This window comes from Felis catus, chromosome D4, assembly GCF_018350175.1.
Source record: "Felis catus isolate Fca126 chromosome D4, F.catus_Fca126_mat1.0, whole genome shotgun sequence".
Classification (NCBI taxonomy): domain Eukaryota; kingdom Metazoa; phylum Chordata; class Mammalia; order Carnivora; family Felidae; genus Felis; species Felis catus.
In genome coordinates this window covers 76,571,048-76,595,807 of record NC_058380.1, presented here as the reverse complement: position 1 = coordinate 76,595,807, position 24,760 = coordinate 76,571,048, and the positions used below count along the sequence as shown (strand labels likewise).

At 43.3% G+C, this 24,760-nt stretch overlaps 1 protein-coding gene across 7 annotated transcripts in view; it reads left to right on the top strand.

Moving 5' to 3' along the window:
- The window catches only part of ASTN2 (astrotactin 2), an 882,958-nt gene that overhangs the window by 289,568 nt on the left and 568,630 nt on the right, over positions 1-24,760 (top strand). For all 7 annotated transcript variants that reach the window (XM_023242644.2, XM_023242646.2, XM_011288658.4 and 4 more), the window contains one exon: positions 17,165-17,272. In XM_023242644.2, coding sequence (XP_023098412.2) covers positions 17,165-17,272 — 108 coding nt within the window. The remainder of the gene's footprint in view (positions 1-17,164; positions 17,273-24,760) is intronic.

Below are 24,760 nucleotides of genomic sequence, written 5' to 3'. Positions count from 1 at the left end.
TTCACCAGCCTCGTTTCATCTCATCGTGTAGGTATTTTGTCATCTCATGTCATCCCAAAAAGAAGGGTGAGTATAGCACAGTGAGATTTTATGAGAGAGACCACATTCACATAACTGTTATGACTGTTCTATTTTATTATTATTAGTTATTATTATCATGTGCCAAATTTAAAAATTAAACTTTATCGTAGATGTGTGTGTGTGTAGGAAAACACGTCATCTATCTATCATGTGTGTGTGTGGGAAAACATGTCATCTATCTATCTATCTATCTATCTATCTATCTATCTATCTATAGGATTTGGTATATCCATGATTTCAGGAATCCATCAGTGGTCTTGGAACGTATTCCCTGTGGATAAGGGGGGACTACTGTGCTATAGACACATTCTTCTCTTCTACAGTTTGCCTTTACTTTTTAACATTGTGTCTTCAGAAGAGCAAGGGGTGTCTGGGTGGCTCAGTTGGTTAAGTGCTCGGCTTCAGCTCAGGTCATGATCTCATGGTTCATGAGTTCGAGCTCCGTATGGGGCTCTGTGCTGACAGCTCAGAGCCTGGAGCCTACTTTGGATTATTTTTCCCTCTCTCCGCCCCTCCCCTGCTCATGCTTTGTCTCTCTCTCTCAAAAATAAATAAATGTTAAAAAAATTTAAAAGAGCAAAATATTTTCACCTTTATATGATTTGTGTATGTATATATTTGTGTGTGTGTGTGTATATATAATATATATATATATATATTTGTGTGTGTATATATATATTGTGTGTATATATGTATATATTTTGATATATTTTTGTGTATATATTTTTTTTCTTTTATGATTCACGCACTTGGTTCTTTACCCAAGATCTTTGTCTATCCCAAAGTCACAGAGATTTTTCTCCTGTTTTCTACTGGATGGTTTATAGTTCTAGGATGTACCCTTAGTTCTGTGATCTGTTTGAGTTAGTATGTGTGTATGGCATGCTCTAGGGCCTATGTTTATCTCTTAGCATCTGGCTGTCTGTCTGTTCCAGCAGCGTTTGTATAAAAGGCTTTCCTTTGACAACTTTATCAAAACTCTGTTGTGTATAATTCTGAACTTTGTGTCATTCATCTATATGCCTCTGCTTTTCTTGGTTACTATAGTTTTTTTTTAATGTTTATTTTTGAGACAGAGAGAGACAGAGTATGAGCAGGGGAGGGGCAGAGAGAGAGGGAGACATAGAATCCAAAGCAGGCTTCAGGCTCTGAGCTGTCAGCACAGAGCCTGACGTGGCGCTCGAACTCACCAACCGTGAGATCATGACCTGAGCTGAAGTCGGACACTCAACTGACTGAGCCACTCAGGTGCCCCTTGGTTACTATAGTTTTATTGCAAGTCTTGAAAACAAGTAATGTAAGCCCTCCAATATTATTCTGTTTTAAAATTGCTTGAGGGGTGTCTGGGTGGCTCAGTTGGTTGAGTATCCGGCTTTGGCTCAGGTCATGATCTCATGGTTCGTAAGTTCGAGCCCCACGTCGGCCTCTGTGCTGATAGTTCAGAGCCTGGACTTTGGAGTCTGTGTCTCCCTGTATTTCTGTTCCTCTCTCTCTTTTCTTTCTCTCTCTCAAAAATATTAAACATTAAAAAAATTAAAATCGTTGGGCAAGTTTAGGTTATTTGCACTTACCTATAAATTCTTAAATCACCCTGTCAATTTCTACCCCAAAAAAAACACCCCCCCCCAAAAAAAAACACAAAAACCCTCCCATTGGATTATGAATAGGATTGCATTTAACCTACAGATATACTTGGGGGGGGGGATGGATAATGACATCTTAACAGTGTTGAGTCTTGCAGTCCACAGGCATGGTATATCTCTCCATTTATTTAGCTTTTCTTAAATTTTTCTTAGTAGTTTTCTGCTGTTTTCATTGAAGAAATCTTGTATACCTTTGATTAAACTTACTAAGCAGTGTTTCTTGCACTCTTCTAAATGGAATTGTTTTTGAAATTTCATTTTCCAATTGTGTGCTGCCTATGTATAGAAATACAGTTGACTTTCATATATTAATTAACCTTTTATCTTTCAACCATGCTAAAGTTACTTATTCTAATGGTTGTTTTATAGGTCTCTTGTGATTCTTTTTCTAAATAATCATGTCATCTACAAACAAATATACTTTTATTCCTTCCTTCCTAATCTTTATAGCCTTTTCTCTTTTTTTCTTGCCATATAGAAGTGGCTAGAGCCAGGATGTTTCCATAAGTTTGATTTCCAGCAGTTCGACTATCAGTGTGGCCCTCTTTTTACCCGCCCTGCCTCCCCCCGCCATGTTTATCCCATTCAGTGTTTCCTGAACTTTGTGAATTGGCTAGTTTCATATATTTCTTACACCAAAGTTGGTAAATCTCAACCATTATTTCTTTAATTTTTATTACTCTGTTCTCTCTCTTTCTGCAACTTCACTCATCCATATTTAAAACTTTTGATATTGTCCTATGTTTCCCTTAGACACTATTTAATATTTTTCATTATTTCTTCTCTCTCTTCTTCTAAGTATAGAATTTTATTAATCTACCTGCAAGGCCAGTGATTATTTCCTGTTATCCCTATTAAGCCCATCCAGTGATTTTTTTTTTAATTTCACATATTGGTTTCAGTTTTCAGTTCTAAAATCTTCCTTTGCACTGTGTGTGTGTTTTTCTGCTAATAATTCTTGTATTTTTTTATTCATTGTAATCATCTTTTTCCTGTTGAGCACAATTACAGTAGTTGTGTTAAAAGCCTTGTCCATCTGACTGTCTTGCCTGTGGTGAACAGCCACTCAAATCTCAGCTGTTTTTCTTTCTTTAGCTCTGCTGCTTATAATTTGCCCGACCTGTGTGTGGCTTGGAGGTCAGCCAGAGACGTGGGCAAGGCTTACACATAGATTATGAGACCCTCTCTGGATCTCTTTTTTTCTGGATTCCTTCTTCCCTCCCTGGCGGCAGTGGTTGATCTGAATCCACCCACTGGGTCCTCACTCCAGAAAAAACACAGGTTTTTTTGATGTTTCAGTTGCCCTGAGCCAGACTGAAACTGTGATCTACCCTCAGGATAAAGCTTGAAACCCGAGAAATTTCCCTGTGCTGCCTTCTTTCTCCAAGTTCAACTACTTTCCAAAACACACTTGTTTGTATTTACTTTCTAGAGCCCTCAGGTGGTGGATTTTGTTTTTCACTTTGTTCCAACTTTATTGTTATCTGGAGGAGAGTAGGCCCATTAATATCTTACTCCTCCGGACCATAAGAAAAATCTTTGCTATATTTAACAGTAATCACTTTGTAAATACAGACTTTATGATTTTACCCCCATTCTTAAAATTAGTATTGGATACAAGTATTTTCTATCTAATTATCATCAAGGCCCAGTTAATGTTCCAACATAATTAACCATTCCCTTCAAGTTGGGTGTTAAGGTTATTTTCCATTTTCCTATATTTATAAATAACATTGCAATGAGTGTGATGCTACATAAAACCTCTCCTATATTTAGGATGGTCTCCTTAGGGTGAATTCCCAGAAGTGGGTCAAAAGGGATGGCTATTTTTTAAGGCTCTTTTTTATTTTGCCAAATTGCTTCCCAAAAGGGCCATACAAATTTGCAGTGCTTGCAACAATTTAGGAAAATGATTATTTCATAAAACCTTTGCCAGTGCTGGATATTATTAAACCAAGAATAACACTTCTATTTCAAAAGATGAAATATTATAACCAAGAATTTATGAATACACATATATATGTAATATTTTAATGTCAGAGAAGAGATTTTCCTGGTTTTGTGACCAGAGACTCTAAAATGGAATAGATGTATTACAGAGAGGAAGACTCAGAAAAATGAAATTCTTAGCAAATAATCACAGAGAATTAGAATGAAGGAGAGATTTGGGAAGCATTGAGGGAGAAGATGTATTTGCACAGGAACTAAAAGATTTTTAAAAGAGCCAAAAATGTGTAACTGCTTAGCCCAAACTTATGAAAATAGTCTCCGAAATGCTGAGCCTTCAAATTTGTCAGTTCATGGTGGGAAATTCTGAAAAACAATACAAAAATAACAAAAAATAAAACAAGCTTTTAAAATTGCCTTTGGAACAATAAGAACAAGAAAATGATTGTCCCATTGCATGAAACAACTGAAACCTTATTACCAGATGAAAGTATAAAACTAAATTCATTCTGAATCTGTCAGATCTGTCACATATATCAAGAAGAAAATCTGAAAACTAGAAAAGGGAGAATAAAGATGTTTCATAAGAAATGCAGTTCGAACATATAGAGGAAGTAGTAAGTATTTACTTTGAAGTGTCTGCCTCAATTTCAGTCCCCAAACTCAAGCAAATTACTTTTCCAGGGCTAAAATGATTTGACAATATGTATTTAGAACACAGAGTTAGTTATATTCTTGGAGGAATCAAGGTTAAGTAGAAAAGCTTCCAAAATTCTGAAGGAGGACAAATCATACCCTCCTTTCAAATGGGTAATGAAGCACCTTTGAAACTTTGATTTGATTTTGATTTGATTTGCTTTGCTTTTGATTCTCAAGAACAACGAGGCCATTTAGCCAAATTCACATAGTGAACGTGTGAGAAGGGAAGTTGGAAGCTCTCGGAGCCATCATGGGTTCACTAAGAATAAATCATGCTGGGCAAACTTCACTTCTACTTTGGACAGGTGCAGGTATAACAGAGACATACTACAGGCACAGGATATCTGAAGGCCAGCAAGCTGTTTTTCAAAGCTTTTCTCATAGGTGTATTGATTTTTATATGTGTTTATCTGAATAGTCTCTCTTCCCAATTAAATGCAAACTCTGCGATGTCAGAAAATATTTGTTTCACTCCACCAATGCATATCCACTTTCTGGCATGTCATAAGCTTTCAACAGGACTTTATTGAATGGACAATAGTTTGTTGTTGTTTCCAAAGGAGGAAATTGTAGAGTGTTTGGTAGTATAGTCAGATTGTCCAGTTTTATTCAGAGTTTTCCTTAAGTGACTAATGTCAATCTAAAGAGAGTTCTGTAAGAGCTGTCCGGTTCTATTCTGCACATAGTTCTCTTCAACACTAGTCTCTTTGCCTTAGATCAGGGGAGAACTGGCATGGTACACCAGGAATAGCAAGAACCACAGTTAGACTTCTCAACCCATCATTTCTCCTTACTGGCTATGCGGCTTTTCCCAAGACAAGTAATCCCTGCAAGCATCAATTTCTTGATAATCAGCATTAATTTGTACTATACGCTTGACATGTTGCAGACACTTAGTAACTATTCATTCCTCTTCTTACCTCCTGTTCCTTTTCATTTTTATCCAGTTCATAGAGGCCGTCTAGTCTGGGAATAGTGAAAATATGAGATTACAGGACCAGGACCAAAAAAAATATCTTGAGAGACTAGAAGAAAGGGCCAAAATACACAGACACAATTTGGTAGTATAAATTTTCTTTACTTTGGTTTAGAAAAATCAATTGTACAAATACATGATGGGAAAGACATTATTTATGGTGCTTTATTTACGGTACATGTGAACAAAGAACTGAGAACATGTTGAATCCAAGTCAGCTGCCAGTAAAGCGGGGACAGTCCTTGGCTCCATTATTATAAGCCTCATGTTCTGAGAAAGAGAAGTGCTGGTCCATTTGTTCTCTGTGTAGGTCAGATCATACCTGGGTTATGATGCCTAGTTCTGGACATCACAAATCAAAAAGGACTTGATCACTTCGGGGTATGTTGAAAAGAATATGACAAAATGATTTTTGAGATATGGGATGCATATCAAAAATACTAAGGTTGGAAAACCATGATGTAACACCCAGTGTTCTAGAAGGGGTAGTGAAATAATCAACTCCTGTATATAACTAATCAGGATGACATTGGCATAACCTTCCTGGAGGACATCTTGATATGGACCAAAAACTTCAATTAAATATGTCCATACCCTTTGACCCATAAATTTGTCTTTTTACTCTCACGAAAATTCTACACATGGATGCACAAGGATTCTACACTACAAGGATGTGTAGAAAGATTTATCTTTAGGAACATGTGGTGTGATATTATAGTGAAAAATTGGAAACAATATAAAATTCAAACACTAGGGAATGATGAAATGCATGATGATACACTGGTACCATGGAATATATTGCAGACATTAAATGATACTGGAGTCACTACTTAATGACATGGGATAATGTATTTGACATAGTTTATGTAGCTTCATTTTAATTTCATAGGCAATCTCTGCTCATTTTCAGGAAAAACAAAGGAAAATAAGAAAGGTCCACAGAAAGAAGAAAATCTCAGTATTCAGAGAAACTCGCTATTAACACTTTGGTGGATATAGGATGTAGATATATGTACAGATGAAGATATTGGTATACACGTAAAGCTTGGTATAGATTAGATATGTCCATATACACACATGTGTGATATATATGATTTATATAATAGCAAAAGTGCTAAGCATATAGCTGGATCCCAATATGTATTTCTGACATACACGAATGAATCAATTTAAGCTTAGATATTTTTAAACAAAACTCACAAGATGTACTTATGTTATAAGACCATAAAATCTAGTTGTGAAAACATATGCATAATGCATAGTTAAAAACTAGAAAGGAGGAAAACCTGTTGGGAGGGAGAGTATTGCCTTGATTATTATTTTCTTCTTTGTGCCTTCCAACTTTTGTTTTCTAATTTTCTACAATATATAGACATTGACTTCATAATCCAAAAAAAGTCCTAATTTTGTAACACATGTGTTATAAGGAATGGCTGTTAGGTGTTAGGAATATCTGACTTGGAAGGAAAGATTATAAGTGGGCACACGTGCCATTTTCAGGCAGCTGAAGTGCCATCATGTGGGTATGTAGAATAGCTAGAACCTGTGATTCCAAAAGGCTAGGCAGAGTCTAGAGGGTGGGAATTGCAGGGAACTTGATTCTTGGCCAACCTCATAGACCGGAATCTAATCTCTTATTGTTACAGCTTCTGGACCTGCCCCTGTATTCTCATCTCTGTTCCGCCATTTATGAGCCATGTGACCTTGAACAAGTCACTAGTAGTGTCTCTGACCCACAGTCTCTTCATATTGCAAGTGGGCGTGGCAGTACCTATCTCATCCATTATTGTGGGGGTCAAAGGAGCTGCCATTGCTGGGACGCTAGTCAAGGTGCTAAGCGTTCTGTGATATTTGCTAGATGTCAATGCCTTTTCCAGGCATACAGCATGTTAGTAACAGGATAGACTTAGGACCTGGGTCTCTGAACATCCAGGTCACCTTTCCATTGCCTAGGGATGCCATATGGTGACAAGTGGGAAGGAGTGTGGATATTTTTGTAGCACTGGACAAGGGGAGTGTTCTGGTTACCTCCTTCTGCACAGCACACCACTCTAAACTTAGTGCCTTAAGATAACAACCACCCTATGCTCATGGATTCTAGGAGTCAGGAATTCATAAATGACAAAAGGAAGATAGACGGGTTGTCCAAGCTCCACAGTGACTGGAACTCAGCTGGAAATACTCCAGCATCTGTGTATGATTCAGGTGTCCGGGGGTGGGGGGAGAAAGCATCTGGAAGTTTCTTCTCCCGCATATTTGCCACCTGGACTGGGGTATCTTGGCAGCCGGGGTCAGCTGAGACTGTTGATGGCACCACTGTGTGTGGCACCTTCATGTGGCCAAGACCTCTCAGGGAGCAGTGGCAGGTTTCCAAGAGGGAATACGCATCTGAGAGTCAATGTTTCAAGAAAGCCAGGCAGAAGCTGCATGGCCTTTGATAACCCATTTCCAGAGATTATGCACCCATTCCTAGAGAAGTTGTGTCACTTCCTCTGCAGCCTCTTTATTAAAAAGGCATCCCTGAGGTGACCCAGATTCAAGGGGAGGGAAAGCAGTCCCCACCTTTGATAGGGGGTGGCAAAGGTCACATTGCCAAAGAAAGTGTGGGGCGGAACATTGTGCTACAGCCATGTCTGCAAGATGCAGCCTCCCACAGGGAACAACGGGATATTCCAGAAGACAAAGCTTTCCTTTCATGAGATGCTGAGATAAGCTTAGTCGCAAAGCTTCTCTCCCACATAGGTAGTTCTTTGGGCCACAATTTGGGGACAAGTTGAGATAGCTCCATTCTTGAGGTGGGAAGATTACCCCTGGGATGACGACCATATCACGCTCAAGTTCAAGTGAGGAATGGGCATAAACTGCAGCATTAAGACAATTTATTTTTTTTAAAAAAGTAACTTTTATTAAGTGTTTTTTTTTAAATTACCAAGCATTAGATATTCGTGGAAGGAAAATCCTAAAATGCAGATGAACAATAAGAAAAACATTTTACATACCCCAAATCTTAACTACTCAGAGAATAACCACTGAAGTACCTTAATATATTTCTTACAATATCTTTTTATGCATATGTGTATGTATATGCATATATTCATACGCTTTAGAGGGTATGTATTTTTAAAACAGAATAGGGTCGTTTTACACTGAGAGTTTTGCAATATGCTTTTTAAAATTTATTTTATAACTCTAGATCATAAACATCTCAGATTGACTTTTACTTTCTTCTGCTTTATTTTTTAAATTAAAATATGTTCATTTTTTATTACACTCAGTGGAATTCACAGCAAATATGAGCAAGTGTGTATAAATGCACATGAGTGGAATCTTTCTTTGCCTTCTTCTCTGTATGTTTTTTCACCCAACAATATATCATGGAGAGGTTTGCATGTCACTAAACATACATTTATGTCACTGTATTTAATGGTCTCATGAAAGTCTATTTTAAGGACATGCCATCATTTTTGTTTAAATTCCTCCCCTAAATGGTCCTCTAGTAGGTCATTTCCATTTTTTTCCTGAAATTATTAACTATCAGGTTTAATTATATTTTATTACAAAGACACTTTTTTAACCATAATGATCTATTTTAAAAATTCAACATGAGGGTCCCTGGGTGGCTCAGTTGGTTGAGTTTCTGACTTTGGCTCAGGTCATGATCTCACAGTTGGTGAGTTCGAGCCCCATGTCAGGTTCTGTGCTGACAGCTTGGAGCCTGGAGCCTGCTTTGCATTCTGTGTCTCCCTTTCTCTCTGCTCCTCCCCTGCTCACACGGTGTCTCTCTCTCAAAAATAAACAAAGGTTAAAAAAAATTTTTTTTTAATTTTTTTAAGTACTCTCAAGAGTACTGCAGAGTCTGTTTTCCTGGGGGATCAGGTACATCAGGGTTCGAACTCAGGTCCTGCTACTCATTGGCTGTGTAACTACAGATAAGGAGCTCAGTCTGTCTCTGCCTCTGTTTGCACATCAGGAGGAATAGGGATAGCTGTCGTCACCTCTGGGCAAAGTGCCTGGCCTATAGCGGTGACCGGTGACCAGTAGCAACTGTGGTCAGAGCCTGTCCAGGTGCTAGATGCCTATGAACATCTGTGTTTAGCCCTGGAGCTCAGAGCAGCTGTGAGTTGTGTGGTTTGGGGGAGGGGGCATGCATGGCAAGTTTTAGCCACTTTTGTCCTTTTCCAGAAACTGGCACCATTTGTATTCCCCAAATGGTTGGGGGGTCAGATGGGTTTGCACATTCCCAAGCTACATATTTCTCTATCTGGTGCAGTTCTGGACAATCTAAAAATGCAATATCGCTGTCACCAGCTCGAGGAAGACACGGGGCCTGAATAATTTAACATGTCACCACCATCCATCATGATACCAAGAGCGCAGGAGATAGAGTGCAGAGGGGTGGGCCGGCCAGAGGCTGGCACGGCAGGTTTGTGGAGGAGCAGCACAGTCAGAGAAGGCAGATTTACAAAGAAGAGCAAGGAGTTAATTCTCATAGACCCAGCAAAGATCATTGATCTTGCTCTAGACTTTCCCATAATAAGATTCACAGGTTGCTCAGATGCCTTGATTTGCCCCAGAGCACACCTAGGGTAGGTCCTTTGTGGGTCATCAAGTCTCTTTGCCCTCCTGAAAGCCTCTAAATACCTCTGAACATCTTCGGTTATTTATCAGTGAAATTGAGATGATTCTTATGTAGAAAGTCTAGCAGCATGCCTGGAATATCTTAATTGCTTCCTCACCAGAAAGTGAACTCTAGGAATTCAGGAAGTTTTTGTCTGCTGCCTTCTCTGTTTTATCCTGACTGCCCAAATAGTGTTTGGCACAGAGCAGGTGCTTGGGCAATAACTGCTAAATGAATGAATGCATAAAGGAGTGAGTGTCGTGATTACTTGAGGTGGCCCAAGGGGTCTCCTCAGGACTCAGAATGCCTGAGCTTAGCACCAGGCAACATGGCTTTGTAAGTCCTCCCTCTGTGTCCTGACTTGCCTCCTCCCTGTCAGAGGGCCTCTTAGTTTTGGCATTTTTTTTTTTGGTTAAAGCTCACATACATAAAATCAGCCATTAACTATTTTAAAGTGCATAATTCATTGTCACCTAGCACACAAGTTTGTGCAACTGTCACCTGCGTGGAGTTCCAAGACCTTTCCATCACCCCAGAAAGAAACCTCATATTCCCTGGCAATCACTCCCTATTCCTTTCCTCTGTCTGCCCAGCCCAGGCAACCACTGTTTTCTGTGTCTCTAGATTTACTAATTTTGGATGTTTTATATAAATAGAATTATATAGTATGTGACCTTTTATGTCTGGCTTCTTTCCCTTAGCAGAACGTTGGCAAGGTCCGTCCATGTGGTAGCAGGCATGAGCATCCATTTATGGTTGAATAATATCCCATTGTAAGGATAGACCACATTTTGTTTTCCCATTCATCAGTTGATGGACATTTGTGTTGTTTCTACCTTTTGACTAGTGTAAATACTGCTGTATCAACATTCATGTGCACGTATTTATTTGAATACCCTATCTTCAGTTCTTTTGGGAAATGCCTTGGGGCAGAATTGCTGGGCCATGTGGTAATTTGGGGGTAGCTTTTTTTTAAATTTTTTTTTTTTTGAGAGAGAGAGAGAAAGCACATGAGCAGGAAAAGGGCAGAGAAAGGGAGATAGAGGACGTGAAGCGGGCTCTGTGCTTACAGCATAGAGCCCATTGTGGACCTAGAACTCATGAACCATGAGATCATGAACTGGGCTGAAATAGGACATTTAACCAACCAGGCACCCAGACACCCCTGGCTTAGGTTCTTAAGGAACAGTCAAACTTTTTTCCATAGTGGCTACACCATTTGACATTCTCACCATTTCTCTACATCCTCTCCAACACTGGTTATTTTCTGATTATTTTGATTATGGCCAACCTACTGGATATGAAATGGTATCTCATTGTGGCTTTGATTTGCATTTCCCTAGTGACTAATAATGACTCATCTTTTCATGAGAACAGAGAGTTTTTGAATCCGACAAAGTAAGGTTCAAATATGGCAGTTCTGCCATTTGTAAATTTTGTGATCTCCGATAAGCAACATTGAGAATCTGAATGTTGGCATGCCCCTCAATAAAATCGAGGTGATTCTTCCCTCTCGGGCCTCTTGTGAAGTGTAGATGGGCTACTGCATATAAAGTGCCCAGAGCAGTGCTTGTCACACTAGAGAATGTGCTTAGCTCGTCTTCTTCAGGCTATATTCCAGACCCTTCAGGACCAGAGGAACCAGGGGCCCATGAGACAAGGACAAAGAAGCTGCTGGGTCTTCTTTTCTCTTGCCAGTCTCAGGCCATTCTCCCTTTTTCTCAGCCCTTAAATGGAAATACTTGAATACTCCTGTGTAATTATTGGCTGCACTTTACTTCACTAAATCACCAATTTCATATTAAAATGTTAGCAGAGGGGACCCTTTTCTATCCATCTGAATCATTTCCAAGTCAGTCTGTAATTGGCCTGTGTCCCCTTCAGATTATATGGACACTCAGAGGCTATATGACTTGGGTGTCTGCCACCTCCATAGGATGTCACAATAGACAGGGAGTTAGTACTCCCACCCAGTGGCACTTCCTGTTCTTCTGTTAAACTCAGGCAAGTATTGAATAAATGAGGAATGTGCCCTCCCCCTCACTTCTTTGGTCTTTGTGCTGTTTACATACATTATGTCATTTCCCTCATAATTACCCTGTGAGCTGAGAGTTTATTATCCCCCCCTTTCAAAGATGAATTCAGAGAGGTTAGGTACCTCGCCCAAGCTCACACAGCTAATAAGTAAGACCTCAGATCAGACCTCCTGCCTGACGCCAGTACCCTGGTGTCTTTCTACAAAAGTCCATTACCTCTCCTGGCTCATGGATGAAACCAGTGTAGAAGCCTACTAGACTCTAAGTGCTTGAGGGCACAGACAATGGTTATTGTCTTTTAATGGGACCTGAGCTACACCATTTTTCATTCAATTCACATTAAAATAAAAAAAAGATTCAACACCTTAGTGGGGTCTGTGACTTACTCATCTCTCTCTTGTACTCTGATCCTGGCCCTTAATTATGCTTAGTAATATCTGTTTTCTAATGCCTCCAGAAGTGTGCGCTCTGATATAGTGGGCACTTAAAATGCAACTAGTCTGTATTGAGATATGCTGTAAGCATAAAATAGACACTGGATTATTAAAACTTATCATGAAAAAATATATAAAATATGTCAGTAATAATCTTATGTTAATTACATATTAAAATCACAAGATTTTTTAACATACTGCATTAAACACAACATATTCTGAAAGTGAATTTAACCTGTTTTTCCCTTTCTAAAATGGCTGCTAGGACACTTAAAATGACATATGCACCTTACATTATATTTCCGTTGGACAGGTTGGTGGAGAGAAAACCTCTCTGATCTTCAGCTTCTACTTTGGGAATGGTAGCTTGGTACCTACAGGAAGGAGGTGAGGTCAGAGGTGTGGGAGTGGGGAGGGACTGGAGAAGACTTCATGGTAGTCAGGGGTGTGATCTCCATGTGCTTGGGCATGTGGAACGGGGGAGCATCACTAGGATCTAGCGAAGCCTGAATGGAGTCCTACCAAGGGCACAAGTTCAGTGGTCCCTTGGAGAGGAGTGGCGAGAAGCAGCAAATGCTCCCTGGCGTTGGGGGTAGGTAAACACACCTGCTAGCCTTCTCAGGTCAAATCGTCAAGCTTTGCCACTTCTCTGCCTCTGGGTACACACACATGCACACTCTCGCAGGTGCACACGTGCGCACACACACACACACACACACACACACACACACGAGCATAGTTTCCCAGGTTATTTTAGCCATGAGGCCAGCTTTGCCAGTAGACAGACCTGATTCAGTCTCAGCTCCCTCACTATCTGCCATCAGCTCTCTGAAACATGGTTCATTCACCAGTAAGACAAGGTTCATAATGCCTTCCTTACAGGTATGGCAGTGGACGTTACATGAGCTATCTGCTCATATTTTATTGTATGCTGGCATAGAGACTAAAGGAATAGACTTTGCAGTCACTGCCTGGATTTGCATTGTGGTTCTGCTACTGACAAGCTGTGTGACCCTGGGCCAATTACTTACTTCCCTTGTGCCTTCATTTCCTCACCCATTAAAAAGGGAATAAAAGTAGCAACCTACCTCCTAGAGTTATCGGTACAGGTAAAGGGTTAAAACAATGCCTGGCAGAGACAGTGCTATGTAATAGTTAGCTTATTATTATTATTATTATTATTATTATTATTATTATTGTATTAGAATTGTCTGGCGACTCTCTCTCACACCTGCTAGACTGTCCCAATAGAGAAAGGACTGACTCCTGTCTGTCATGGTCACCATGGCAGGAACATAATAGGTCATTTGTTTGGGAGAGGAAGGAAAATGAGACAGAGAGGAGAGAGGAAGGAAAATGAGAGAGAAGAAGGGAGGGAGGGAGGATTTGGCTGTAAAGCTTTAAGTAGGGGGTAAGGTAGAGAATTGAAGGAAATAAGGAGGTAGATTCCTGACAGGACAGACTCCTCCCTTTTTTTCTGCTGCCCCAGACACAGCAGGAAGTATGACAGATGCTTCCTGCACATAAAGCAACTATTTTATCCCATGCCTTCATTTTCCTGTTGGCCAAGAATTATGTGTAGATGACCAAAAGCCTTCCTTTCCTTTCCCTTTCCCTTTCCCTTTCCCTTTCCCTTTCCCTTTCCCTTTCCCTTTCCCTTTCCCTTTCCCTTTTCCTTTTCCCTTTCCTTTCCTTTCCTTTCCTTTCCTTTCCTTTCCTTTCCTTTCCTTTCCTTTCCTTTCCTTTCCTTTCCTTTCCTTCCTTCCTTCCTTCCTTCCTTCCTTCCTTCCTTCCTCCCTCCCTTCCTTCCTTCCTCCCTTCCTTCCTTCCCTCCTTCTCTCCCTCCTGCTTTCCTTCCCTACTTCCTCCTTTCCTTCCTTCCTTCCTTCCTTCCTTCCTTCCTTCCTTCCTTCCCTCCCTCCCTCCCTGCTTCCTTTCCTCCCTCCTCTTTTCCTTCCCTTCTTCTTCCTTTCCTTCCTTCCTTCCTTCCTTCCTTCCTTCCTTCCTTCCTTCCTTCCCTTTTTTCCCCTCCCTCCCTTTTTCCCTCTTCTTCTGTAACAGGAAAATATTTCAGTGGCAATGTAAAAACTGACTTTTGGACACCTCTGCTCTTCCACTGCTTCCAGAGTGTCCACAGGGTCATGCCATCTCCTTTTCAAAGGAGAGCCTTTAAGTGAGGGACTGTGTCTAGCACAATCTGGGGTCTCCTGCTGTCTCCAGGCCCTATCCTTAATTGCTGGGAAAATGGTGATGTTTACACTAAGAGACAGGGACAAGGCCAAAGATACATTTGAGGACAAAGATCAGACATTGTTGTCGCCTATACTTTTCCCATCCATTACAACATGCTGTCTCAGGGGAGGGAGAGGGCAGGTATTAATCTTTCCATTTTCCAGAGCATTAATTTGGGAAGGGCGTGTCACAAATGGCTGAAAATTTGAACTTGGCCTCGGTTACACGTGGGTACCAAGTCCTACTTCACTCATTATTAGCAAATCACTTTTGTCTTCTGAACCTTGGTTGCCTCATCTGTAAAATGGGCTGATATCAATATACCTCCCTCCAAGGAGTACTGTGAGTTTGGAATAGGAAGGCGTATGTGAAGTTCCTACCACAGTACTTGGTGCCTTGATGCTTTAAGGGCCGTCTGCCTTCCTTAAGGTTCCCTCTTGAGTTGCTTCCAGGAAAGCAGTTTGCATCTAGAAAGCTCACATGTGGAGCCGGACAGACGAGCCTTGAATCTGAATCCTCATACTCATCAGCTGTGTGACCTCTGGCACCTAAGTAACTTTGCCCACACAGGTCCTTGTGTCTTTCATGATCTATTTTGTTAATTGCACTTTCCTTGTGAGAATTTCATGATGAGGATTGTAGGCAGTAACATACAGACATCTAGGCACGAAGCAGATCATTCCGCATGTTGCTGGAATGGATGAATGCATGCACAGTAACCATATTGTAGGTAGAGTGTCTCAAGCAGGGTTTCCATATACCGAATGCCATTTCAGATGCCCTATAGAGGAAATGACATAGGACTCTCTCTTGAGTTGAGCAATGTTTCCCTCTGATGTATGTTTTTCTGTTCCTCGCGTAAGATATTCAAACAGGTAATAGGTTTGTTTGTAGGGCACTTGACTCAAAAGTTACAAAATATTTGTAGTGAAAAGTGGTCTCCCACTATCCCTAACCTTCACCCTCTTCTCCATCCAGGACAGCCACTTCTACTAGGTTTTTGAGTCTCCTCCAGAGACAGTCTATCGATGTCAGTGTCTGAAGCTTCTGTACCTGAGGCAGTTTCCCCAAACAAAGGCCCTTTGCTCCCCTGCCCGCCCCTGTGCCCCCAACACTCTCTGCAGCTCTCCCCTGACTGTATCCTCTCTGGGCACAGAGTTTACTAATGCTTTAATCCCTCTCTTCACACACTCTGTGCTTTTTTGTTAGTGATTACATATATGTGTGTGTGTGTGTGTGTGTGTGTGTGTGTGTGTGTGTACATAGCACAGAGAAAATAAAAATTATCTGTATTCCTCCCTGCACAATTAACTGCTCCTAGTATTTTGGCGTATATCCCTCTGGTTCTTTATCACTTTTGGAATCCACTGTTCGTAGCGTGTGAATGCCTCGCCCATCGGCCTTCCTGGTCCTGAGTGTGTCCCTAAACAGCCCTTGCTCCCCTCTCTTCCTCTGTATCCTCAATGTCCCCTGCCTCACCCAGACCCTCGTCGCCTCTCGCGAAGGGATCACTGAGCCTTGCACCTGCTTGCCCTCTGCGGCACCCACTCTGAGGCCTCTGTGGTATCTGTCGTGGCATGTGCAGCTGATGAACTCCTCCTCTTGCCCTGGAACCTTCCGTGACTCCCATAGGAAGGCCCCTGGTCCTCAGTGTGGCCCTCAGGGACTTCCACCGTGTGGCTCCAGTGATCCTTCCAGTCAGTACTCCGATCAGCATGGCCTCCGCCCGCCCCGCTTCCTGTCCCCAGGGATGCTCAGGCTCTTCCCTTTACCTGCAACTCCATTTTCTGCCACTGAAGCCCCATTCATCCTTTCAGCCCTGACTTAAAATCCCCCTTCCTCCATAAAACCTTCCCAGGTCCTCCGTGTGGGGATGGATTGCTCTCCCCCATGTTCTCAGCATCTCATTGTGTGGAAAAACATAACCATGAATTAGGTTAAAGGCTCCTTAGGATCCCATTTATCTCGTTGACTAGCTTACGATCCCCTGGCTGGCACGGACTGGGCCGTATCTATCTTTGGATCTCCAGTGTCTCACTCTTGGCCTGGCATCTAGTAAGCACTTGCTTGAAATGTGTATGAAATTAAGTTACCCGAAGTGTTTTTTTAGAGGCAGGCTCATCATATGAAGCAAAAACATAGCTGTCAGTTAGTACCCACCACAGACCAGATATTTTATATATTATATCTCCTTTAATCTTCAAAGCAACCCTACAAGGTCAGTAGTAACTATCCCGTTTGGTTAAGAAACAACCCAGGGCTCAGAGAGGGGAGGTGTCCCTCAAGGTCACACAGCTCGTGGCTACCACGTCATGGTTAGAACCCAGATCTGCCTCGCTGCAGAGCCCAAACTCCTTCCATAAATCATGCCAGCTTCTGGGTCACTTGGGATTTTACAGAAAGAAGTCTGGCGATGGGGTTGCTGATCTTTGGGTCGGATGAGGGATTTAACAAGCTCCAGGAGGCCTCTATGACTAATGGATTGTTGTTCCTTTCAGGGGGAATCAGCTTTGGGAGAACCAAGGGGACTTCAGGTTCAGAGGCAGATGACGAAACACAGCTGACGTTCTACACGGAGCAGTACCGGAGTCGCCGCCGCAGCAAAGGTAAGGGAGTCCTTGGGAAGGTTCCGGAAGGTTCCAGAACTAGCGTGTGCAGGACGTATGCCTGGGAAGCAGACTTTGTGCTCAGGCACAAACCTCAGCTTTTCTTCAACCTTGTCCTGATCTGGTTAATGCAGCCTGGCATCCGAAACCCTGGCTACACCAGTGATGGTCCTTGTATAGCTTCTTTATTTGCTCTCTGTCCTATGTCATTCCCCAAAGGATTTGGGGAAGAATTTTTTTTTTAAGTTCGTGCTGTTAAAAAAAAAAAATCCAGCACAGGAAATGAAATAACGAAGGGAATCAGATTGAAAGCAAAATAAGAATAAGGAAAATGATTCAAACCCAGGTTAGATCGATGCAAGGTGATCTATGCCATCCTGTGTTGTGTAGTTCTTAGAAGGAGCTGGCAATTTAATGTAGAGATTTAGCAATCAAAGTCCAGAAGGAAACATACTCAGCAATAAAATGTGCAGGGTCTACGGGCTAGAACCATTTGTTCAGGAAATTCTCTTTACCTGACATCCAGGACCAGAGAGAAAGTTCTGTAGTTGGTTCCTATAAAGAGGACTCCTTTTGACTATCTGGACTGTGTCTTCAACAGATGAAATTGTATTGATGCATCATTATTTCTCGCAGTGACACTAAAGGTAAGGAGACGTCAGATGCAGAAGCGGCACTCCAGAAAGGGCGACAACCTTGGTGCTGAGGTCCACTGTTCTTTGATGGTTACACATACTGCTGAGGGGAGAATAGAGCGTATTTCACCCGGGAATGTAATTAGTGTTTTCTAATGATGGGGAAATAGCAAGTTCAAGGTTGCAATCTTGGAAGAGAACAGAGGGGCATAGGCCTGTAATCCATGCTTGTGATTAAGGAGCGATCCAGGGGCTTGGACCAGGCCCAGGAAGAAGCAGGGGTCCTCTGGCAACTAATCAAGGCATGTGGCCCTCTCACCTCTGCACCAAAGTGGGCTGAAGAAGGACCCAGGGTAGGGAAGAGGGAAAGAATCTCCGTCGTGAAAGTTTGCGTGCATTCCACGCATGCATGGTGGACATTCAAAGATCATGGGTCACGTAGCTTCTCTGGGCAAATTTTGCTCTTAGGCAGGTTATCTACCTTCCCTATACCTCAGTTTTCTCATCTGTGAAATGGCCTTCATAGACATAGAGATGAATTTTGGTTAAGTTACAGAAAAAAATTTGTCATGGCACCTGCTAAGGTAGACATTAGTAATGTGAATTCAGCCCTCATTGTTGGTTTCCTTATGTCCCTTACCCTGGCACCTTTCGTCGAACAGGCCCTGTGTGGGGAGTATCTCTTCTGACACATCAGCTTGGAAGGTTTCACAGCCTTGGAATAATCAGGCCTGCCTCTCACCCCTTCCCGAGCCTTGGCTCACTGGTATCTTGCTGTGTTGAGGATTTTGGAGCTGGTGATGGATGATATTCTTGACCCGTCTTCTCCCTCCCCCAGTCCAGCAGCCAGAACGAGGGCTGGGGAAGTCGGTGCGTCTCCTCTGCAGGACTGGTAAACTGCAGGTCTCCTCTGCTGTTTACAACTAACTGGAAAAACATCCATCACAGAGCACGCCCCTTGTAAATCGGAGTTAAACTTTAAAAAGAAAAGCAAATGTGAGCCACCGGATTGGAGATAAAACAGTTTGGCCCAATGCCTCCATGTACTGCGGAAGGCCAGGCTGTGTCTCCAGGGTGGGGAGGACACGGCTGGGATGCATCCTCTCCTACCTTCCTTCCTGGCCTCTCCTGCCAGCAGACGGCTGCCACTCTGTCCCTCTGCGTGTCCACTGATGGCGAGCCCTTCTCCCTCTGCCTCTGGCTCCCACTGTGTCTTCCTCTTCCTTCTCAGTGTCCTGGGCTGGCTGGCTTGCCTGCTTGTTTAATTTCTGTTTCTCTTTTCTTGTTCTCCCCTTTTCCTCTCTTCTTCCCTCCTTCGTGTCTCCAGGCTTCCTTCTCTTCATCCCTCCGTCTTTCCTTTGTTCTCTTCTATTTTCTCTGTTTCTTCTTCTCTCCTTATTATCTCTTCCTCTCTTGCCCCTTTCCCCACCACTCTCTCCCCTCTCTTCTCCAGCTGTTTCCTGGGGGATTCTTCCTTCCTTCTTTCTTCCCCCTTTCCTCTATCCCGCACTTCTTATCTCTATTCCTCCTTTCCTCCCTCCCTTCCCAGGACCCCGGGATCATGGCCTGAGCTGAAATCAAGACTCTGAGGCTAAACCGACTGAACCGCCACTGGTATTCTTGGTTTGAAATGAGGTAGTGATAGCGCCCTCTTGGGGTAAGTGTGAGGATTAAATAGGAGCCTGAACATCTTTATAACTACAACCCCCAGCAGCAAGCTCTCCCCTCTTTATCACCTTCATCCCAGTTGGTATCACCTCCATCCTTTGCTTGAAAACAGCGAAAATCCCTTCTCAACCATGTCACTTAGTGTCTTCCAGTCCCTTCTCAACCCTGCAGCCAGAGTGATCATTTTGAAAATGTAAGTAGGGATCATGTTGCTTCTCTGGCTAAGAAGCCTTCAGTCCTTCCTTCTGCGTTTCGGATGAATGTGTTGAGTGGTTGGCCGCCCATTTACCCCGGGCTCTGCGTCCTCCTGCCACCCAGGCCTCTTCTCCAGCACTCCCACATCTGTCCCACCAGAACTTTCCTGGAACAGCCACCCCCCACGCCACCCTTGGACTCGCTGTGACATCTCGACTTAAATGGTATGCCTTCCGCTGTGTCATCCCATGCCTGATTGCTGTTTCCTTATGTGGTAGCTCCTGCGTGCTTACCCTGCAGACTTCATCCCCACTCTAATATTCTATTTACCAGTGTGTTCTCTGGGTGATGTCTGTATCCTCCACGGAGCTGGAAGCACCCCAAGGAGAGGCACATTGCCATCTGTACTTACCTTCCCATCCCCAGCACCTAACACGGGGATGGGTCCGGGGTGGGCACCGGCTTAATATATTTGAATGAACGACTAACGAATGAATGAAAGAAATTTTTGGCCCGGTGTCTGGATTATTATAAGTGCCCAGGGCGGATGCTGCTTTCTGTCAGCCTCTCTTGTCTTTGCTCACTCCATTTCCACGTGCAAGAAAAGGGTCTGCCCCTGGTGAGCAGGACTGAGGCCTCAGCGCTGCCCAGCTCTTGTACTTCAAGGCCTCCAGGGAAGGACATGCCAGGTAGTGGGGAGGAGGGCCTAACTCCTGAGGTTGAAAACCCACTCTGCCTGATTCTTTGAGCATGGTTGGAGTGTGTGCAATCTGAAGGGATGTGACAAGTTCAGGAGGTTCCCCAGCAGAGAAGGATACACCTAGAGCTAATGGTCGAGAGAAGGCATGGGATGGGAGGAGAGAGGGAACATCTAATGGGGTTTTCCTACCTAGTCTCTCTCTGGTATGTTGATGTGGAAGGTGCTAGAGTCAGCTACACCTGGCTGTGAATCCTGCCTTTACCTCATCCCCTTGGTGTGGCCATGGGTGAGCGGAATCACCTTCCATGTAAAATAGAGCTGTTGACACCTGTCTCCCAGAGTGCAAGTCCAGAGATGGGAGGTTCCAGGACTCCGAATTTTTTTCCTTTCTCCCAAAATTCCCCTTTCCTTGGAAACATCCCGAACCCAAAATTAAGTCAGCTGAAATTTCATTTTTGGCACTAGGAGCGACTGGAAAGGAGATTTATGATAGTCTGAGATTCCACCCTGGCTTCCTTGAGGCTCTGGTTTTTTGTAAGGGCCTTGGGACTGTCATTCAAAGGTGTCTGGGAGAACCAGGTGGAACCCATAAGCAGAGAGCAGGAGTAATCAATATGGTGAGTGGGCAGACAGGAAGAGGGACAAAGAACCTGAGGAATAGGGACTGAGAGACCAAGATGTGTGTGTGTGTGTCTGGTGAGATTTCCTGAATCAAGAGTCAGCAACCTTTTTAATATCAATGGCCAATTCATAAACCTTTTCATCTTGCAGGCCATGCAGTTACTTTTGAAACTATTCAACTCTGCTCCGGTACCTTGAAAGCTTCCAAAGATAACACATAAATGAATGAATATACGTGTGTCCTAAGGAAATTTATGTCCAAAATCAGATGCTGGTCCAGATTTCACCTGTCGCTCACAGTTTGCTCACCCCTACCCTAAAACTCCCACATCATATAGGTGGCCCTCAGTGGTAGGACTGGTCCAGGACACTTGAGTGAAATCTCAGAATGCTCTGTGTAATGAATCTGATCTCCTATCCTGCATGATTTTGCTGTCTAAAGGAGCCTATTTATCAAGCACAGAGGTCTGTGTATGGTCAAATAAATAATCATTCAATCCATCACTTGTTTGGGGTATGACAATTCTGACTGTACCCCACAGGATTAACTAATGAAGTAGCTGGATATGATAGGTTCCCACTGGGCAGAATTTCACCTTTATTAACCAGAGATGACACTCGGAAGGACAGTGGACCCAGAGTTAGGAGATACGTATTGAAGTCTGTACCCCTACCACTGACTCACTTAGTGACCCTTGCCAAGCACATGTCTTCTTGAAGCCTCAGTTTTCCTATCTGTCAAACAACAGTATTTATGCCTCATGTTACCAACTCTGAAGCTCATTCAAGTCTAACTTATATTTATGAAACAAACAACCTTACTAAGCATGATGCTGGGCATTGTGGGAAATGGGGCCTAGGCTGCAAGCCTCAAGGTGGTTATAATCTCCTAGGGGGTGATGCAGTTCACACAGAGAAGCAGTGCTGATCAGGATAAGCTAGTGTATAATTGAAGGGCCAGATGAGAAGTGCAGATGGCCTGTCCAGCCCCAGGCACAGTGCTGAGCAGCAGACAAAGCAGCTACAGCTGCTGGATGGTTCCAACAGCGCAAGCACCCGGCAGGGGCCTCCCAGCCCAGCTCTGTGCGGTTGGCCCTGTGGCCTTGGGCTACTGTCTCTCCCTCTCTGGACTTTGGTCTTCTCATTAGCTGGTTGCCCAGCCAGTTTCAGAAACCCACATTTTCTTCTTCCCAATCTCATGCACTTTCTTCTAAGCTTTGACAATTAGTTCCCCAGCAGAGAGAAGCAGAGCATGGCTGCCCGCCCCTGCTTTTGCCTATATCTTTGTTTTAGTTGGTAGTTTTAATTCTGTGATTCTTTTTTATTAATTTTTTAATGTTTATTTATTTTTGAGAGACAGAGCAAGCACAAACAGGGAAACAGGAGAGGGGCAGACACGGAATCCAAAGCAGGCTCCAGGCTCTGAGCTGTCAGCACAAAGCCCAACACGGGGCTCGAACCTACAGACTGCGAGATCATGACCTGAGCTGAAGTCAGATGCTTAACTGACTGAGCCACCCAGGCGCCCCTTAATTCTGTGATTCTTAAACTGAGATGTTCTGTGAGTGATAAGAACTCTTGAATTGTAAACTCAACTTTCTGCTAAACTGTATGGATACGTGAATTTTTCTTTTTGATTTTCCCTGCCTGCATGCACGCACATGCAAACATGGATTAATCCTCTCCTAAGGGAAGAGGACAGGTGAGGGAAAATTCAAGCCATATGTGCAGAAATCAAGGCCTTTGGGGATTGAGGGTAGGAGACCATCCTGAAATAGAAGGGGAGGGTGCTAGGGTGGAGCAGAGACTCTGGGAAGTGGGAATGGGGTGGCATGAAAGTTTAACAGATCAGTATCTTCCCGTTATGAGGGGAGAGGCTACGTGGTGCTCTGGGGAAGGGGGGCACAAATGGGAGCGATGGCAGGCACTGGGAAGAGCCCAGGTCTGTGGTTTGGGGAATAATGGCACATGGGCCAGAGAAATAGACAGGAGCCACCCCATCTTTTAGCCACTGTTTCCTTTCAGAGCACAGGATTTTTTTCACTCCTAAAGAAAGGACTCGTTCCATTTTATGTATACAGAAACAAAGGCTCAGGGAAGGGAAACCTTTTCCCCAAGGTGACAGTGTTTGCCTTTTCAACTGGCAAAGCAAATGGGACAAAATTTTAACAGCAGGGGAGTCTGGGCAAAGGCCATACGGATGTTCTTATACTTGCAGCTTTTCCATCAGTTTGAAATTATTTCCAGACCAAAGTATTAAGTCAACAGTTGTCCTTCTAGGCTAATTCTTGGCTTCAGAAACAGCAGGCAGGGGTCCAAGCCCTTGGTCTGCTGTTTCCTAGCTGTGTGGCTTAGGGAAAGGCACTTTCCTTCTCTGAGCCTCAATTTGGTCTGGGTTCAGGAGGATCAGTCTAGTATTAGTCCTTCTGTTCTTCCTTAAGCTTGGTGTGAGGGTTAAAGGAGATCATGTGTGCACAGGACATACTTAGCTGGGTGTGCCTGCCTTGTGATCACCGTTCATTAAATGGTAACCAGTTAAGCACAGCAAAATGAGTGCCTCAGACACACATGGTTTCATGGCCTTTTTTTCCCAATGTGTTGACCTGCACATTGGTTTTGCTTCTAGAAAAAAAAAAGACTAAACCTTTTCAGTAAGAACATGAATTTGCTTGGGCTGACCGCTTGGGGACGTTGCAATATGGGTTTTACCTTTGCGTCCTTGTGCCTTGCCTGAGGTCAGCCTCTTCCACAGGCACACCTGCAGGATGCTTTAAGCTAACCTGCAGGGCACCTTCTAGGACCTTCTACTCAGAAAAGGGTAAACACCAAAGATTGGTGGATAGGTATTTAATCATTTTCTAAGCCTTTGTATCTAGAGTGACCTTGAAAGAGTGATCCAGTACCCAAGCTGTGGAGGGAGGGAATGGTGGTCCTGGTATGGAGGGGACAGAGAAGCAGGGCTCCAAAGTCCTTATTTCCCCCATCCTCATTGACCCATCTGGTCTGCTCCTCCCCAGTAGCAGGAACTCGTACAGAAGACAGCATGACAAAAGGTTACCTGGGGGCCCACAGGTGAGAGCATGCCAGCAGAGGTAGGCTTATCTGGTGATCCCAGGGCCTCAACATGGGGATGGGGAAAACCGGGGCACGTTAGGACAGGGTGGAAAGCCAGGGAGCAAGGGTGCTGGGTGAGCTGGGTGGGAAAGATGGAGACAAGAACGGAGGGAGGAAGCACCAAGCACAACAAAGTGCCATGACTACTGGAAGGTTCCAATCCCAGGTGTTTGTTTATGAGAACTGACCAAGACTTTGAGCCTCTGGTTCCTTTCTGTCAACCAAGGAGGTAAAACTGGATGCTCTCTAAGTTCATGTTGGTAATACTATTCTGAGTGTCCGTGACAGAAAAGTAGACAACCAGGAGGGAGGAAGAGGACAAGACAGGAAGCACAGTATGTGATGTACTGAACTTTCTCTACACCTGTCTGTGCTCTTTATATGCATCACCCCACATGCTTTGGAAGAGTACCGTTGGATGGGATTATTTTCATCTTCATTTTACAGGTAAGGAAGCTGAGATCTAGACTACCATGGAGTAAGGAGAGCTGGGATTTGCACTTAAGTGGTTTGGTTTTAAAATCTGACCAGACCATTAGGTGATTGAGGTAACGC